This window comes from Glycine max, chromosome 10, assembly GCF_000004515.6.
Source record: "Glycine max cultivar Williams 82 chromosome 10, Glycine_max_v4.0, whole genome shotgun sequence".
NCBI lineage: Eukaryota > Viridiplantae > Streptophyta > Magnoliopsida > Fabales > Fabaceae > Glycine > Glycine max.
Window position 1 is genome coordinate 35,544,214 of NC_038246.2, and position 18,742 is coordinate 35,562,955.

General features: G+C 39.3%; 2 protein-coding genes across 3 annotated transcripts in view; one reads left to right on the forward strand and one right to left on the reverse strand.

The window, feature by feature from the left end:
- Positions 1-4,090: 4,090 nt before the first annotated feature.
- On the reverse strand, positions 4,091-4,837 carry LOC102666308 (uncharacterized). The gene has a single exon (XM_006590070.1). The coding sequence runs from the start codon at positions 4,835-4,837 to the stop codon at positions 4,091-4,093; it is 747 nt and encodes a 248-aa protein (XP_006590133.1).
- Positions 4,838-10,522: 5,685 nt separating this feature from the next.
- Positions 10,523-18,742, forward strand: part of LOC100789825 (uncharacterized) — a 34,094-nt gene continuing 25,874 nt past the window's right edge. The window contains exons 1-5 of one of the 2 annotated variants that reach the window (XM_006589000.4): positions 10,523-11,123; positions 12,860-12,918; positions 13,132-13,213; positions 13,396-13,463; positions 13,814-13,883. In XM_006589000.4, coding sequence (XP_006589063.1) covers positions 10,839-11,123; positions 12,860-12,918; positions 13,132-13,213; positions 13,396-13,463; positions 13,814-13,883 — 564 coding nt within the window. In that variant the 5' untranslated portion in view covers positions 10,523-10,838. The remainder of the gene's footprint in view (positions 11,124-12,859; positions 12,919-13,131; positions 13,214-13,395; positions 13,464-13,813; positions 13,884-18,742) is intronic. The other variant, XM_006589001.4, reaches the window with a different exon arrangement.

The following is an 18,742-nucleotide window of genomic DNA, read 5'->3' on the forward strand; positions in this document are numbered from 1 at the left end:
ATGTGATAACACGAGTGCAATAAATCTATCTAAAAATCCTATTATGCACTTGAGAACCAAATATATTGAAATTAAACATCATTTCTTGAGAGATCATATTCAAAAAGGGGATTGTGTACTAGAATTTATTGACACAAAGAATTAGTTAGCTGATATCTTTACAAAACCTCTTCCCAAAGAAACTTTCTTTGCTATTAGAAGAGAATTAAGACTCTTAGACATAAATAACTTAGATACATAGCCATTTTGTTTGTCTATTTTTGATTGTTTATAATTGTCTTTTGATTGTTTTTTATGATTGTGTTTGATAGTTATGATGATTGTTAACTTTTGATTATTTTTAATGATTGTTTACGATTATGTTTTGATTATTTTTTATCATTGTTTTTTATTGAGTTTGATTGTCTTTGATGATTCTGTTTGATAGTTATGATGATTGTTGATTATTTTTTATGATTTTTTTGATTTTTTATAATGATTGTATATTTTGATTATTTATATTGAATGTGTATTTTTGTGGGTGAAAAATAATTAATTTTAATGATTATTTCACTTGAAAATCCATGTTTTAGGGTCTGGTAATCGATTACCACTCTCTGCAATCGATTGGTAATCAATTACCATAGAACAAAGCCCCTGTAATCGATTACAATAGGCTATAATCGATTACCTGAGGGTTTCTAACAGTTACAGGATAAGCATGTAATTGATTACCATGAGCTCTAATCGATTACAACTCGTCTCTGTCTATAAAAGTTTCACTTTTCTCTCTCCTTGCGTAGAACCCTTCTTCATCCTTCTCCTTGATAACATCCTCCATACCCACATCTTTAAATCTCCATATCTTTTTCATTTCTTGTCCAAATCACTTCAAAAAAAGTGCAAATTTCATCTTTTTCAATTCTCTAAAAACCCCACCGAACAAAATCTGTAGAAACAATCTCAAATGGCAAAACCATCAAAGAAGAGAAAGGGCTCAGCTTCCACAACCACCATTGCAGGACAACGCCGCCATGACACATCCAGTGACCCACCAGCACCACCTAATCCTTCTCTTTCTTCTCCACGATCCTTAACTCTACTTTCTTCTAATGAACAACGTCAAAGGTACTATTCCATATTCTCAAATCCTGTTATTCTTGATCCTAACTATCTGGACATAGAATTCTTTGAAGGGGAAAACTTTGATTGTTATCAGGTTTTTCAAAATTTTGAGTTACTTGCTTTTATGTCTCTTAAATATCTTGAATTAGTTCGAGTCTTTTATAATAATCTACAAATTAGGGTAGTGTCATTTTCTCTGAGGTGCATAAAATACCAATTGTAGTTGATCAATCTCTATTTTATTCATTGACAAAACTGAGTAGTCAGGGTGTTCCTTTTGAGGGAACTTTGGTTGATGATTGGAAGCGTATCTATTCAACTCATGATGCCCGTAAAATGATCTATAATGAACATGCTGATATGACCGATAGATTGCTCGCTGGATCATTCACCTTTGAATGTCGTATCATGCATTATATTTTGTGTTGTGTTTTGCTTTCTCATTCCACAAATCTTGCTCACGCCTTTGAGGAAGATTTAATTATGCTCTAGGCTCTTCAAATCTATCGCCAAATTGACTGGGCCTATCTTGTCAGGTATCGTATGCATAAGGCATTACGGGCCAATGCACCTCTTCCTTATCCTTGTCTTGTCACTCTTTTTCTTTAGCATTTTAATGTTCATTTAGAGGATGAACCATTTGTTAAAGTCAAATGCTCTTTTGCTATTGGTGCTGGTGATGTTGCCTCCTTTGGATAGCGAAAGGATTTGGATGTCCAATGGGTGCGTAAACAAGACCTTCCACCTCTGATTCCTAATGAATGCACACCTTCCCCACCACCACAACAAGATTCCTCATCTTCCTTACTAAATGATGTTCTCACTGAACTTAGGGATCTTCGTGATTTCGTCGGTGATCGTTTCGATGCTATGGACTCATGTATCACACGCCTTGAAGACGACATGAGTTTCATTCGTCGCTGCTTTGATCCTCTTGCGGATCCGTAGCAGATTCTTTTTCATCCTACTTTTATCTAGTATTATAAGTCATTAATTTTTTGGACATTTCACTATTTCTATTTTGTGATTGCTTTGGATATTTAGCAGTTGGTTACTTTGTGTTTGCTTTGGATATTTTAGCACTTGGTTATTTTGTGTTTGCTTTGGATGTTTAGCACTTGGTTATTTTGTGATTGCTTTGGATATTATGGCTTAGTCGTTTTGTGCATGCTTTAGTTTGGTATTATCGAATTTTTGATGTTGCCAAAGGGGGAGAGATGTAAGCAATAACGGGTAGTATATCTTTTCTGACAAACATATTAGGCAATAAATTGCAAACTTAAGGGGGGGTAAGAGGGAGTGCTCGTCTCATAAATAGAATATTTTTTTAACCATGCTTTCAGATAGTTGTTATCATCAAAAATGGGGAGAATGTAATTGCATATGATGTATAAAAGTTTTGATGATACCAAAGAGTGAAGCAATTCAAAGTTTACTACAAGTTCAAGTCAAGATCAAGAGATCAAGAGAAAAGATTCATGTTAGTCCATTATTTGTTAAAAGAATCTCTTAATGGTTGAAAAGGTTTGGCCTTAAAAAATAGCTTAATTCTCAAAATCTTTTATAAAAGGTTTTAAGTGTTTTACACTTTTTGAAAAATAATATATTTCTCTGGTAATCGATTACCAGAGGCTGTAATTGATTACCAAAAGCCAAAATTGATTTTACAAGTTTGAATTTAAATTTTAAAGTTGTAATCAATTACTACCTTGGTGAAATCGATTACGAGTAATGAAATTTTTGAAATTCAAACTAAAAAGTCATGGCTCCTCATTAAATAACTGTGTAATCGATTACCAGTGATCTGTAATCGATTACCAGTGAGTAAATTTCAAAAATAATTCTGAAAAGTCACATCCCTTCACGAGTTTTTGAAAAGCCACTAAAGGCCTATATATATGTGACTTGTGTTCGAAAATCTTCAGAGTTTTTCAGAACCTTATTGTCTTATCCTCTAAAAAACAAATCATTGGTCAAACACTTGTAAATTAATTAAGGATTCTTCTAAGAATTTCATCTTGTATCTTCTTCTCTAAAAGAGAGAAAAACATTTGTACTTTCTTTAAAGACTTATTGAGATCAAGAGGCTGTTTGTCTCTTGAATTGTGAGTTTCCTGAACATAAGGGAAAGGGATCCCTCTGGTGTTCAAAATTTGTAAGAAAGATTTTTACAAAGTTAGTGAAAATCTCAAGTGGATTGCTTAAGGACTGGATGCAGACATATGAAGTGGTTGAACCAGTATAAACTGAGTTTGCAAATTCTCTCTTCCCTTATCTCATTTACATTATTGCAAATTAATTTTGTCTTGCGCATTTAAAGAGCATCGATTAAATTTTTCGTTGCTTCTTCTTTTGCATATTAAGTCTGCATATATCATTTAAAGGGATAATTAAAATTTGTTAGGGGAAAATTTTGAAATTTAATTCACCCCCCTCTTAAGTTATTGAGGCCACTTGTTTAACACAGACAACAATGGAAAAAGTTTAAAATTATGCCATGTTTGAGTGAGAATTTAAATTGCTTGCGACATCACTATCATCATCGTTGCGTAAGTGTGCAACTCCGACAATATCCAAAAGCCACTGGCAGGGATACGACTGTCGTCAAAGTTGAAGACACACATTATTCTCATTCTACACTCCAAAGGTTTTGATCTCGGTGGGGTCCTTTAAGGTTTTGATCTTGGCAAGGAAGTCAATGGTGGAAGATGCATTTGCCATAAATGATTCCATAGGTTAAGGTGGTGGTGGTTGCAAAACCAAGGCTATTGATGATGAGAATCACGAAGAGGAAGAGAGGAGAGTAAATTTTTTTTTGCTCAGCAAAAATATATATGATATATTAATATGGAGTACCAGTGGTACTAAAATTACAATATATTTGGGGCCAGCTGGTTCCTATGTTTACTGATAGGACCCAAGCCAACACCACAGCACCCAGCTATGTAACACCCTACTACAAAAATCCATCCCCCTTACTCCTAGGCTAGGTACAGAAACCTAATGTTAGATTAGTAGCCCATTGGTTAAAATGTACTGTAAAGTCTTTGTCGTTGGACTTGAGCCAGGACCAAAGTAGTAGTAAGGCATCATCCATGACTTTGCTACTATTGAAACATTGGTTTTGGAAGACTGTTTTATTCCTTTGTTGCCAAATTGTCCATGTTACTGCAACCCACCAGCACTTCCACCTTGTAGACTTTGTGTTACCAACAAGCTGATGCCCATGCTGCAAAAAGTGAGCCCTTGGATTTTGTGGAAGTGCAGTCACTACTCCAATCCAAGATAATGACTCCCACCATAGAGGTAGGGTCTTACTGCAGTTAAAGAACAAGTGGGCAGCATCCTCCTCATGATTGCAACAGAAAGGGCACATGGTGTCGCTCAGCACCACTTGTCTCTTGCTGAGATTTAGCTTCGTTGGTAAACAATCCTTGATTAGCCGCCATGCGAACACAGCTGCTTTTGGTGGAATTTTTAGCTTCCATAGATCCTTAAAAGCAGCCTCCTGATTTGTCCCCGTTAATTCTCCCCATAACATTCTGTAGGCGCTTTTTGATGAGAATTTTCCTCCTGGGTCAGGTTTCCACCACCAGGAATCAGTTTTGTGTGGAAGGATTTCCTTCTGAGCTATCTTCCCAATAAAGTCATCCGCCATTGCGATCTCACTATCAAACAAAGGTCTCCTCCAATTAAGCTGCCAATCCCAAACTGCACCTGAATTGCTTCCCATCTGCATAATAGTCTACTTCTGCTGAGATGAGATCTGGTATAACCTTGGGTACTTTAACATTAATGGTAGGTCATTGTCAACCCAACGATCCTCCCAGAACCGGCACTTGTCACCACATCCCAGCCTCCATTCAGTTTCCCTCTTGAGTGCACTATTTTCTTACAGGTTGTGAATTTTGATTATGTCCTTCCACCATAAAGAGTCATGTCCACCTGTTTTCCCTTCTTCCAAAGATCTCCAGCCACCATATTTGGATTCTAATAACTTGGCCCATGGTTCATCAGGCTGCTGGAACAGATCCCACCTCCATTTTCCTAACAAAGTTGTATTGAAGGTCTTGATATCTTTAATGCCAAGCCTTCCTTTGTCCTTAGGTAAGCACACCGTTTTCCATTTAACCCAAGCTATCTTTCGTTGCTCTAGTCTGCCGCCCCATAGGAACCTCCGTTGAATGGTGACTAATTTCTCAGCCACTTTGGAGGGTAACCTGAAAAAAGAGAGAAAATATATAGGAATAGAAGTCAGGACTGCATTAATGAGTGTCACTCTCCCCCCAAAGGATATGTGTTTTTGCTTCCATCTAGCTAATTTTCTCTCACATTTCCTAACTATGGGATCCCAGACCTCACTACGCCTCGGGTTTGCCCCAATGGGGATACCCAAATACATGAAAGGCATGAATAACAATTTGCAATTAAGGTAAGCAGCCGCCTCCTGCTGCCAAAGCTCCGATTTCCCAATAGCTCCAAAACAGCTTTTGGCAAAATTAATCTTTAGACCTGAAACAAGCTTGAAACTTCTCAACAAGGCCTTAATTGTCTTCACATTCAGCATTGTGGCTTCACCAAAGAGTATGGTGTCATCAGCGTATTGCAAGATGTTGATTGGCTCATTCTTTTTTCCACCATAAAGCTCGAAAACAATCTCTTGTCCACTTCTTCCCTCATCAAACCCGTAAGGCCTTCCGCGACTATATTGAAAAGTAACGGGGCTAAGGGGTCCCCTTGTCTAAGGCCCCTCTGAGGGGTGAATTCATTAGTTGGACTGCCATTGACCAATATAGACACCGAGGCTGTCCGAAGGCAGCCCTCAATCCATTCGATCCACTTGGCACAAAAGCCCAATCTTCGCATCATATATGATAGGAAATCCCAGGACACCGAATCATATGCTCTTTCAAAATCAGCTTTGAACACCAGACAAGGCTTATGACACCTCTTGGCTTCCTCCACTGATTCATTAGCTATTAGTACACTGTGCAACAATTGTCTTCCTCCAATGAAAGTGGACTGTCTAACATCTATGATTTCTGACATCACCTTCTTCAGCCTGTTTGCTAGGACCTTAGCCAAGATCTTATAAATACAGCCAATTAGTGAAATGGGTCTGTATTCATTAAGACTTTGTGGATCTTTCACCTTAGGGATTAGAGCAATGAAGGATGCGTTGCTGCCCTTAGGGAATATCCCATTTGCATGGAACTCGTCAAGGAAGCGGCTGATATCGGGCTTAAGGAGTTTCCAAAACTGTTTGATAAATTTGAAATTTAATCCATCCGGTCCTGGACTTTTCTCGCTTCCGCATTCCCATACAGCTGCCCTTATCTCGTCCTCCTCAAAAACACTGACCAACATCTGATTGTACTGTTGTTCGATAGTCTGAAATCTGACGCCATTAAGGTTTGGTTTGATCTGCTCAGGTTCAATGAACCTATGCATGAAAAAGCTGCGAACTTCTTCTTTCACTCTTGTCGGATCATCTACCCACGAGCCCTCAATGAGTACTCCGTTGACTGCATTGCTCGTGCGATTAGACTTCATCAGTAGATGGAAATAGCGCGAATTGCAGTCCCCTTCTCTAATCCATCTCACTCTCGCCTTTTGTCTCAATAGTGACTCGTGAGATTGGGTTGCTGCCCATAATGCTTCCTGTAGCTTTCTGCGGGTCAACAGCTCTTGGGAGGATAGCTGTCTAGTGGTACTTGCATCTTCCATCCTGTTTAACTCAGCCTCGATCCTTTGTAGCTTCTTATATGTATCACCGAATTGCTCTTGGTTCCAACGTTTCAGCCTCTCCTTGAGTTTTTTTTATTTTTTCTTTAAGGGCATAGCCACCCCATCCTCTTGGTTACGTATTCGTCCAACAATCAGTGACTACCTTCTCAAAAGACTTATCTTTCATCCAGCAATCGAGGACCCTAAAAGGTTTTGGCCCCCAATCAATATTCTTGGACCTAAGTAAGATAGGACAATGGTCAGAGAAATTTCTATCTAAGATGAATTGGGTACAACCGGACCATCTATCGAGCCATTCATGGGAAACAAGGAACCTGTCTAATTTACTCTTGGCAGTCCCGTTTGGTTTGAACCATGTGAATTTTCTCCCCACGCTTGGAATCTCTACTACTTCTAGATCAACTATCCAATCATTGAATTCATTGATGGAGCTGTCCTCCCCTCCCCTGTGGGAGACACCCACTCTTTCAGATGGATGTCTTATGTTGTTAAAATCACCAAGAAAACACCATAAGCCAGCAGGGCCTAGACTCTTCAACTGCCTGATTGACTCCCAAAGCACACGCTTACTCTGAATGTCACATGGAGCGTATATATTAACAATTAGAACCCTCTGATTTTCCTGAATCCATACTCCTTCTAACAAGATGAAACCTCTTTCATTTATCCTCTGTTCCACCTTGAAAAGTTGTTCGTTCCACATGCATAGCAGTCCTCCGGCAGTGTTTATTGCAGGCTGTGATTCCCAACTGACTTCTATATCACCTCACAAAGCTTGGCACATTGTCTTATCAATCTGTTCCTTCTTTGTTTCCTGTAAGCATAGTAGATCCACTTGATTTTTCTTGACCAACCTCCTAACTGCAGCCCATTTCACCCCCCTTCCCAAACCTCTTACATTATAGGAGACTATATTCATGGATGAATATTTAAAGTTCCCATTGCTTCTGCCTCCTTGCGGTCTCTGTCCTCCATTTCCTCTATTTTCTTGATGATTTTATCCGGATCTGCTACTGCTGTGACCCCTAGAGCCTTTGCCATTTCCCATTGAGATGTTGCCTCCTCAACATGCACTGTGGTGGTGTCATTTTTGGAGCACGTAGGATCTGTTATCACTTCCCCTATTGAGTTCTGATGATTAGCTAGCATATTGGCCGCACCCATATTGTCTTCCTTACCTTCTTCCTGGGCTACCTGCTTTCTACACCCTCTTTTTCTCGAATACACCCTCCATACACTTCCGCTGGCAGCAGTGTGAGTAAATGGGCTTTCGCAAAATATTTTTGGTGAGGTTGGGGGGGTGTGGGTAGAAATACCTTCAGCAATGCTAGGCCCGGTTGTACCAACAACAATATCATGTGCCTCTAAATTACTAAGCCCACATATACCAGCAGAAATATCACGTGCAACTGTGATTGGCACAAAAGACCCATTAGCATTATTTAAATCTACTTCCATTTGACCGTTTGCAGCATCCTCAGAGATCTCTCCCTCTTCTCTGTCCAGCCGCCCTGCTGTTGTGGGTGACATACCTCTGCACCCCTGTTCTTTCCAATTTGGTGCTGCATGCAGGCGATGATCACCAAAATGGGCTTCCAACAGTGTTGTAGACTCCACCCCTGCGCTGTGCATATTTCCTTTTCTGTCTTCTAGCCTCGTGCATGCTTCCTCTATGGGGAAATGTGCCCCTTGACCGCGGGTAATACCCGATGGGTTTAGGTGGTGTCGAGAACCATTGGACAAAGTCGCGGCGGGCTGGGTGGCGACGTCGCCGGTGCGACGGGGTTTGGGGCCGTTTAGCGTAGTCTCCCCGTGCTGGGTGTCGATGTCGGCGGAGTGGTAGTCTTTTGCGGGACTGAGCTTGGAGCTGGGTTCGTGCTGGTCGTCCTCACCGTCACCGGTGTGGCGGACAGCGAAGCGGGTAGGCGGGGGGTGGGTGTCGCTAGTTGCGTGCGACATTTCGGCAACATCACTATCATCCGAGTCAATCTCCTTAGACGACCCGATGACATTCCTCCTTTGGTGGAAGCGCTGTCCAGCATCGTTCTGGCTTTCTTCAACTATAGTTACGTTGTGCGTTTCTTGTTGGACATGCATTGTGACGGTGTGGTGGATTAGAGGTATCCATGGAGTCCTGATGAGGACTCTGGCTCTGTCAAGTCTTCGAAGCTCTTCGACGTCGTCGTCCACTTCAATCAGGTCCCCTACTGCCGCCACAATTTTTCGAATATGCCTGATATCCCAAGCCTCTAAAGGGATGCCCCAACATTGCACCCATATCAGTCTGTTTCGCGGCCTCAATGTCGGGCTCCACCTCTCTACCGAGTAAAACAGGGACGTACCATGTTTGTTTTCTTCAAGAATGAGCTCTTCCGCTTTAGCGTCCGAGAGACCCAGTAGTAATATCATATCATCCCCTATGTATTTTGGCACCACATTCGATCCAATCTCCCAAGGCAGCTCTTCCTCAATTCTTTTAAAGAACCGTGGTTCCTTTAAGCGTCCCACCCATGCGTCTGTGTACCAGTGCCTCACCCCCTCCGGTATCTCAAGTTAGACTAATGAGTATGATCTGTCAGCTCTGAGATTTGTGTTCTGCATATTCCTCCATTGACTTGCTGCCTTAATGGTGGATGTCACCGCTTTTGCATATGTCATGGGGTTTGCCCTGTACTGCTGTGACACTTGTCCAGGTGCGTTGCTTCCATTAATATCCTCACCCGCTAGGGTCCTTTGTATAATGTTGTGCCCAATGTGCCTCTCCTTTCCTCTCCCATATTTTGGGGCGTTGACATACATTTTGAGGCCACCAAGAATGATGTTGTCAAGGTTTCTCTCTAATCGGCGTTCATCTTGCACTCCCTTGAATCTAACAAAGCCGTAGCGCCTACCAGCTTTATTCTTGTTTTTGGAGATGAAGACCTCCCTTACCTCCCCCCATTGTTTGAAATGAATCCATAGCTCCTTCTCTGTTGTTTGTTCGGGGAACCTTGTGAAGTAGAAGGTGGTGATGTCGTTCCTGTCCCTCCAGTTTGCATTTTGGTGTTTGTGTAGCTGTCCACGCCTAGTATCATCGTAACGTTGTCTGGGATCCACTCTCATTCGCACATCTTCTCTCTGTCGGCTTTCACTCTGGTTACGGTGGTCCACTCCCCCTCCCCCTGGCTCTCTCTCTCTCATATCTCATGGAAGAGATTATTATAAGAGAGGAGAGTAAATGGACAATGTTACTTGGTGGAGGGTGGAAAGAGAAAGAGTTAGGGAGAAAAACAATCCATTGAGGATAGTGAAGATTGCAACTGAATGGATCAAATGAATCCAACCATCAATAAAATTTGTCTACCGTAAATCATTTAAGAGATTATCCACCATAACCTTAGTCCTACTTTAATTATAAGAGTTGAAATTTTCATATGAGCAATCAATTGTTTTTTCAAAAACCATTTTGAACTCTGAACAAATATTTATTCCAAACATATTTTTTATAGTATATTTTTTTAATCAATTATAATACACTTTTTAAAAACATAATAAATAATTTAGTTAAAAATTTTAAATTAAAAATTATTATTTTTATTATTGTAAAATATAATCCATTCATTTGTTTTCATTAATCTAAATAAATAGATTAATAAAAATGTACTTACTTTTAATATTCTAATTTCTAAGTAACATATTTTTCTATGCTATTTTTTAAAATTCTTTTCTTTATTACCCATCTTGATTCAAACGTGTCACCGTCCATTGACAGAAACGTTGACTATTGACATGTTTTCCAGAACCAACCAGCGACAGCGTTGCCCGAACTGAACAATAACACACTTCTCTCCTCGTGGCCGTACATGAAAAACCCACTATTTATCCTCACATTCATTTACCCCTTCTCTTCTTCAAAATTACACAACTTGCCACTACCTTTCCTTTACTTCTTCTCCTTCTTCCTATTTTTCTATATCTTTCGTCTCGTTCGTGTAATGTAACCTTCAATGGCTTCTCTTCAATTCCGTTACGTTCTCTCTCTTCTTTCGCCCTCGCTGATTCCGCTTCCACCAAGATTTTCTGGCACTTTCCCGCCCCGTTTTCCGGGAAAATTGCGCGCTTTCTCTCTCGCGCGGAGGAGGCGAGTTCTCTCAATCCGCTGCTGCTCCTCCAAAACCGGTTCGCAGCTTCAGCGAGTTCCTGTTCCCGAAGACGATGACCGGCATCCGTTTGATATCAACCTCGCGGTGATTCTCGCGGGTTTCGCGTTCGAAGCGTACACTACTCCCCCTGTATGTGTTCCTTTTTTGCTGTTTTCGTTCGAGAAAATGGAAGAAAATAAAAAACTTTCGGCGAACAGGGAAGCTGTTTGGACTGAAAAGTTTATAATTGAAGTGCTAGAAGAGTTTCTTTTATCCTTTTTTTTGCTGATTCTTTGGTCGCTGAAAATGAAATTACAAGAAGAGTTTCTTTTATCCTTTTTCTTCTGATTCTTTTGTTGCTGAAATTGCTTGATGAGTTTCTTTTATCCTTTTTTTTCCTTCTGATTCTTTAGTAGCGGAAATTGATAGAAGAGTTTCTTTTATCCTTCTTTTCTTCGGATTCTTTAGTCGCTCAAATTGCTAGAAGAGTTTCTTTTATCCCTTTTTGCTGATTCGTTAGTAGCTGAAATTGTATGGATAGATCATTTTATGATGATTGATCGTTTTTATAGTGATTTTTTTTTTTTTGCTGAAGATCGTTTTATAATGATTGATTGTTTTACTATCATTATAATTATTATAAAGTTTTAAGATTTAAGGACTAATTTAATAGTACTGCCGTTTCTATTTATATGACCCACATTAGAAGGAGTTTTTTTTTTTTTATCAGCAAAAGTAATATATATATATATATATATATATATATATATATATATATATATATATATATATATATATATGTGGGGAAAGTACCAGAGGTACTAAAAGTAATAGACAGATATGATTATAACTCTAATTAAATAAGGGAGAGTTTGTATTGACAAATATTTAGAAAGAAGAGTATTGATGACAATGATATTTTTGAAAATAATTATAAATTTATGATAAATTTATTTTTATAAACTAAATTAATAATTTTTTTAATCCTGATAAAATTGAGTCTTATAAATAAGGACGTGGTATTGATTTTTATTTTTTGCTGATAATTTCTTTATCATTGTAAAGTTATATATCAATGGAATTATATGTTTTTCTTAGATCTCTTGCTGCTTCTTTTAGTATCAAACTAGTCCGTAGACCCTAAAATTATAATGATTAATCATTTTATTCCGTGGATTTTAGAGAAAGAAATTTTAGTCCTTGAAATTGACAATTATTCCTAGGTTTGTTAATTTGATTACAGTACTACAGTAATTTTAATAACTGACAATCATTTGAGACCCTAACTTCGGTGTGCGTTTTGGTTCATGGTTTTGTTGCTTCTCAATTAATTTGATCTCTAATTGTCAGACATGAGGAAAATCTGGACATGTTGAAATCTCACATGGAATGAAGATAGTATCGAGATAAACTATATAAGTGGGGAGTAATCCTCACCTTATAAGCCGATTTTGTAGGGTTAAGCTAAGCTTATGAAAAATCCACTTTCTGACATGGCATCAGAGCTTATCCTAAATGGATCCCTATGGTTGTCAGGCTCTATATAGGTAGCCTTGTGGTGGAAAATAAGCTAATCTATAAATTATTAGTAAGTTAAAAAAATATGGTTTAATTTGAGAGGTTGAAATGAAAAATGAAAAAGAAAAATAAGTATGCTGCTATTTTTTCCATAACTTGTCTGTGTTTGCTTAGAAACATGCAATGAAACAGGGGTATGTGACGGGAACTTATATTTTTGTTGCTTTTCTTCATGATATTGTGAGTAGAATGGAAAAAATTTGATCATAATGTTACAAACTTACACTGGACATAATTTTTTTTTTTTTATGATGAATTCAAACTCATTTTAATCCTCTTCTTTTCCTTCCCTTTATAACATTTTGCAGGAAAACATGGGCAGGCATGAAGTTGATGCTGGTGGTTGCAAGACAGTTTACCTTTCTGAGTAAGTGTCAATTGCTTTTCATGATTGCACTTAGAGCTGTTCTTTCTGCCGTCAGTTTAAAATATTCACTTGCACTTTTTATAGAATCCAATGGTTTCATTTGATCTATGTAGTTGTCCTTATCTAATCAAATAAGGCCTGTTGTTGTATTTAATTTCAAATGCCTTCCTTAAATAATGTCATGTTTAACAAGATTTTTTTGGGTATATGCAGGGAATTTGTTCGTGAAATTTATGATGGTCAACTCTTCATAAAGTTGAAAAAAGGGTTCAATTTTCCTGCCATGGATCCATGGGTTGGTTATCTTATTTAAATTACTGCCCTGAATGTGATGAGATGAAATGTGCACTACTTTTTACTTTGCCTTGTATCTGTCAGTTATCCATGCTTCCCCCAATTTTTAGCTAATTCATACAAGTACTTATTTCTCTATGATTTCTGTTATTGCTTTATATTCATTCTTTTCGTGTGATCCAGGGAACAAGTGACCCATATGTGGTCATACAAATGGATTCTCAGACTGCTAAAAGCAGTATCAAATGGGGGTGAGCTTGAATCTCATTTTTGTTTTGGTCATTTCACTTGTTAAATAGCCAGTATCTGATGGTTAAAAGGAATTTTAATGGTCTTAAATGGTTCAGATTTCAGAGCCAATGCCAAAGCTAAAATTTGGATTTTTATTTTCTTTCAAATTTGTGTATTAGCAAGTTGAAACAAGAATAATTTGTGGGGACCATTTTTTATTTCATAAAATCCCACTGAACACATCTCATCGACTTCCTCTGATAAAATTAATAGTCTTAACTTCAGTGGTACAATTATATACTGCTGTTTAAATTACTGTTGTAACCAGTCATTGCTTTGGGTTCATTTATGCAAAATTAATTGATGGCAGGACAAAGGAGCCAACATGGAATGAGGAGTTCATTTTTAATATTAAGCAGCCTCCAAGCCAAACTTTACAGGTTAACAAGCATGATCTCTCTCGCTCTCTTACATCTATGTGCGCATACATATTTCAGTGGAATGCACACTCGCAAGGATCCCTTTTTTCATAAAAGATAATCTACATAGAGAATTATTTACAAGTTGAAAGTGAATTGAAACTTGCACGGAATTGATTGGCATGTCTTCTTGATACATGAAAGAATACAGTTACTAATCATTGCTTAGTCCTTCTTTCACAATCGTCTATTTCTTGTAGACTTGGACTACTTATTAGAAGCTGATACAATTGAGTTTAATGTGCTTGAGAAAACGTTCATAGTTGACTTGAAGTTAGGTTCTCTTCTTAACTTGATTGTTATGTGCTTTAGACTTATATCACACTCTACATGTGTCCAGACAATTTTATCAATGGATGATACTCTCATGTTCCTTGTGAGTGTGAAATTTACCTGCTGCAGCTGCACTGTTAGGCACCCAGATTGTAAAATTTCATTTTATTAAACTAATTTAAAAAAATTGTTATTTATAAATAAATAAAGTTTTAGAAAAATGATGAGATTTTTGTAATTAAATAAATAAGAAAAAATAAATGTATTAAAATAATGGTTTGAGAAGAAATAAAAAGGATATTTTATTTATTTAGTTGATAGAAAAGAAAATAATTTTTTTTTATAAAATAATAAAAATAAATAAATAGAGTAAATAATAGGTTTTGAGTATCCTAGCTATAAATAGCGTTAGGTCAGTTTTTACACTGACCATGCCTCCTCTTTCTCTCAATTTTGTTTTCCTCTCTTCTCCTCCCAAAATCCTTTCTTTTTCCGCAGACCACCAAACCTGTCTCACAAAAATGATGATTTCGGACTCATTCACCGTTTGATCATCGTGAAATTTAGATACCAGGTTTGCAACTCAATTCTGAGCATTCTAACCGTTGGAAATTACAAAAACATGTCGAAGCTAAGAGGGAAACCTTTTTTATTGGAACTTTTTATTTTCCCGCAGAAATCCAAAATTGTCTCAGTAAAACTATGATCCCGGATTTGTTAACCGTTGGATTGTCGTAAAATCTTGATATGTGGTTCGCGATTCATCTTCGCACGTCTTCACTGTTGGGATTTGCAAAATAATGTCTGTGAAGGGAGAAAGATGCATCACACGTAAGACCATGGAATGGAGGTTTCAATCCCTTCTCCTTCTCTCTAACGTTTAGGAACCCTAATAGAGCAACCGGAGGAGGAGTCTTATAGAGCACCAGAAACGTCACAATTGATAACGAAGAACGCTTGAGCGACTATATCGAAATAAGGGATGGGTTATTCACAATTGGGGATTAGTAAGAACATGTGTAGGGATCCTTAGAGTATCAATTGGAATGAGTTTTGGGGTGTTTTTACAATTTTTGATTCTATCCTTATAATTATAAGTGTGAATTATATTAATATTTTATGTAAATAATATTGTAGTGTTGTTATAATGTGATTCCAAAAATTATTCAAGTGTTGGAGTTTGAGAATATTATGGTTAGATTTGAGGTACATGTGTTTTGAGATGTGTGTAATGAGTTGTGAGTTGTTAATTATACAATAACCCGACATATTGAGAAAAGTGTTGATGTGCAGTGTTAAAGAGAAAGTGTAGGTTTCGTATTTAGGAATTAGTGTTAAATTGTAGCACAATGTGTTAAACGTGTTTGAAACACGAGTGTGAGGTCGTGGGTATTATATAATTCATGAGCAGTGTTTATAAATGGAATATGTGATGAATTGTGGAATAACATGTTGCTTTGAGATTATAATATTGTTATTGAGAGAATGAGAGATCGTAAGAGAGAGAGAGCGAGAGAGAGAGAGAGAGAGAGAGAGAGAGTGTACGAGAGACAGGGAAAGATTGAGAGAGAGAATGAGAGACAGAGAGACAAAGACTCTGGGTGTGAGAGAAACTTTGAGAGAGACACAGCAAGGGATCACGAGTGGATAACAGTGAGGAACCGAAAGAGAGAGAGGCAGCGTGGATGGAAGCACCTGAACGAGGGCCTTGGCCATCGTCACGGCGGTCGGCGGCAACGAAGGGTTGATGAGCAACGTAGCCACTATCAAGTAAACTGGCGTGACAAATCTGATGTCACGACATTTTACTTCACTTGATTCCCGGAGGAGGCATCGGAGAAGCAGCTGTGGTTTCACTTCAAGCAGTTGGGGGACGTGAGGGAGGTTTTTATCCCTAGACAACGAAACAAACAAGGAAGAAGATACGGTTTCGTCAGATTTGTAGGAATCTCCAACGTGAGTCACATGGAAAGAAAATTAGACAACATGATTGTCGGGGGTCTCAAGCTGCACGTGAATATCCCAAAATATGGGAGAGGAAGGAAAGAAAAGGATCTTTCTGGGGCCTGTCATAAGGGGTATAAGGAGGGCGATATCCTGCGGAGAAACATGGCAGCAGAGCAAAACATGAAGAGATCATACGCAGAGGTTGTCACTTCATACGAAGAGAACAAGGAACGAAAAAGCTGTACCCCCCCATTGACGATGACACGAGGGAGAACACATTCTTCTATTACTCTCGAGATATCGGAGGAGACGAAGAATAGATACGCACATACCTGGGTTGGAAGACTGAAGAAACCGCAGGTATTTGAACGAGTTGATTAAGATCTCTCGTGGAACCTTGGTGCAGAAGTATCGTCGAAATATCTAGGAGATGACTGGGTTCTCCTTATCGGGCTCTCTGACACAAAGGCCCATGACTTGATTACTGAAGAATCCAATCACGGCACAACTGTGTTCTACGAAATGATGAAATGGAACCCGAAGCTCAAACCAACCACCAGACTCACTTGGGTGCAATGTTGGGGTATCCCCCTAGTGGCATGGAGTATCGATCATATACGCCAAATAGTCGCGGAAGTGGGAGATTTGATCGAGGTTGATGAAAACTTTGAAGACATGCAAAGGCTTGACAGAGCTCGGGTTTTGGTCAGAACCCCACGGTTGCCGATAGTTGAGCATACCGTCATGGCTAATATAGGAGGGGATGATTACACGATTTCAATCGTGGAGGAGAACTGCAACGAGGGGGTAGCTTGTGCAAGGCACCGTCAAAGTGTATGGGGGTCATCGGAGGAAATCCTCTCCGTCGGTGACGATACCGACACTATGCAGTCATGGCCGACGGACAGTTCACCGCCTATTACCACCTTCGAAACGCACGGCGACAACCCAGTCCGGCAAAGATTGGTAAAATCCATCGGTCAAAGGGTTAGCCCTTTGGATATTAACCGCAGCAGAGAGGATCAGGGTCTGGGTAAAGCTATCAGTCATTCCGAAGCCGTAAATGGAAATGAGACAAACATCGAAGAAGGCAACCTAGGTGTAGCAGCAGAAAACATCACGGCTTTGGAAAGTCAGCCTGTAGCAGTTCAATGCATGGTTTCGCAAAAAGGGGAAGTTTGCCTCCAACGGCTTCTGCCCATCACAGAGGAGGATCAAATAGGGGTGCCTTTTATCGTGGACCAAGGTCTAGTGGGGGAGACTTTTCAAAATTTTAGCAATGGGTCTGAGGACGAGTTGCTTAATAAGTCACGTGACATGGTGGACTTAGTTGGGCCTAATCCTAATATGGGCCTTCACAGATCTATAACCCCTTTGAACCAGGGACTTAGTCAGCAGGAAAAACCTACTAGCACCTTGCAGGTATACTCAAGAAAAAAGGGGTTGTCTAAGAAACGGGCCCAAGTCAGGGGGAAGCAGATTAACCCAAAGATTCTGGATTTTGCTGAAAATCCCAGTAACCACAATCACAATGCTGCCTCGTGTTCTCTGAATGAAGCCCTGGAGTCTCCAAAACAGCATAATCCTCACCAAAGCTCTTCCTCTGCAATCTGTCCCAATAAGAATGAAATGGAGGATAAGGAAGATGATTATCGGGAATTAGCAAAGGAACTGGGTGTCGTTTTTGTAGATGCTAATAGTAGTGGTGCAGAAATGAAGACTGATATGGGCAACACTGAAAATCCTCCTCAAACAGTTGTTGTGCTGGGTTATGAGGATAATGCCCCATGAATATTTTGTCCTATAACTCTAGAGGGCTGGGAAGTGGTGTCAAATGGTCAGCTATCCGTAAATTGACCATAGCTAACAACATAGATGTTCTGTGTATTCAAGAAACAAAAAAGGATTCTGTTGATGCTTTTCTCTGTCAGTACCTGTGGGGTGATAGCAGTGCTTCTTGGGAATGTCTTCCTTCCTCTAACACTGCTGGTGGCCTTTTGTGCATTTGGAATAATGGATCTTTTGCGGTTGATAGGAGGGTGCTGGGGAGAGGTTTCATAATGTTGAAAGGCTTGTGGTTAAAGGAGGATAAGAGGGTCACTATTATTAATGTATACGCCCCCTGTGATCTTCAAAGGAAGAGAGAGCAGTGGAATGATTTGCTGCAGCTGAGATCATCCCATCAAGCAGGTCTTTGGTGTGTCTTGGGAGACTTCAATTCCATAAGGCATCGTGAGGAGAGGTTCAGCTCATCTCAGACAAGGGATGATACTATTGGCATGTCTGATTTTAACTCATGGATCTCAGATATGGAGCTTGAGGAGGTTAGGTCTGTTGGGAGGAGATTCACATGGTGTAGACCTAATGGCAGTGTTATGAGCAAATTGGACAGATTCTTACTCTCTGACGAGTGGCTGTCCCAATGGCCGGATTCTACTCAATTCGTGTTGGAAAGGGATTTTTCTGACCATTGTCCTATCCTTCTGAAGGCTAGAACCATTGATTGGGGGCCTAAACCGCTCAGAATTATGGACTGGTGGCTAAAGGATAAAGGGTTCCAGGATTTGGTGAATCTTGAATGGGGAAATTATCACCCTCCA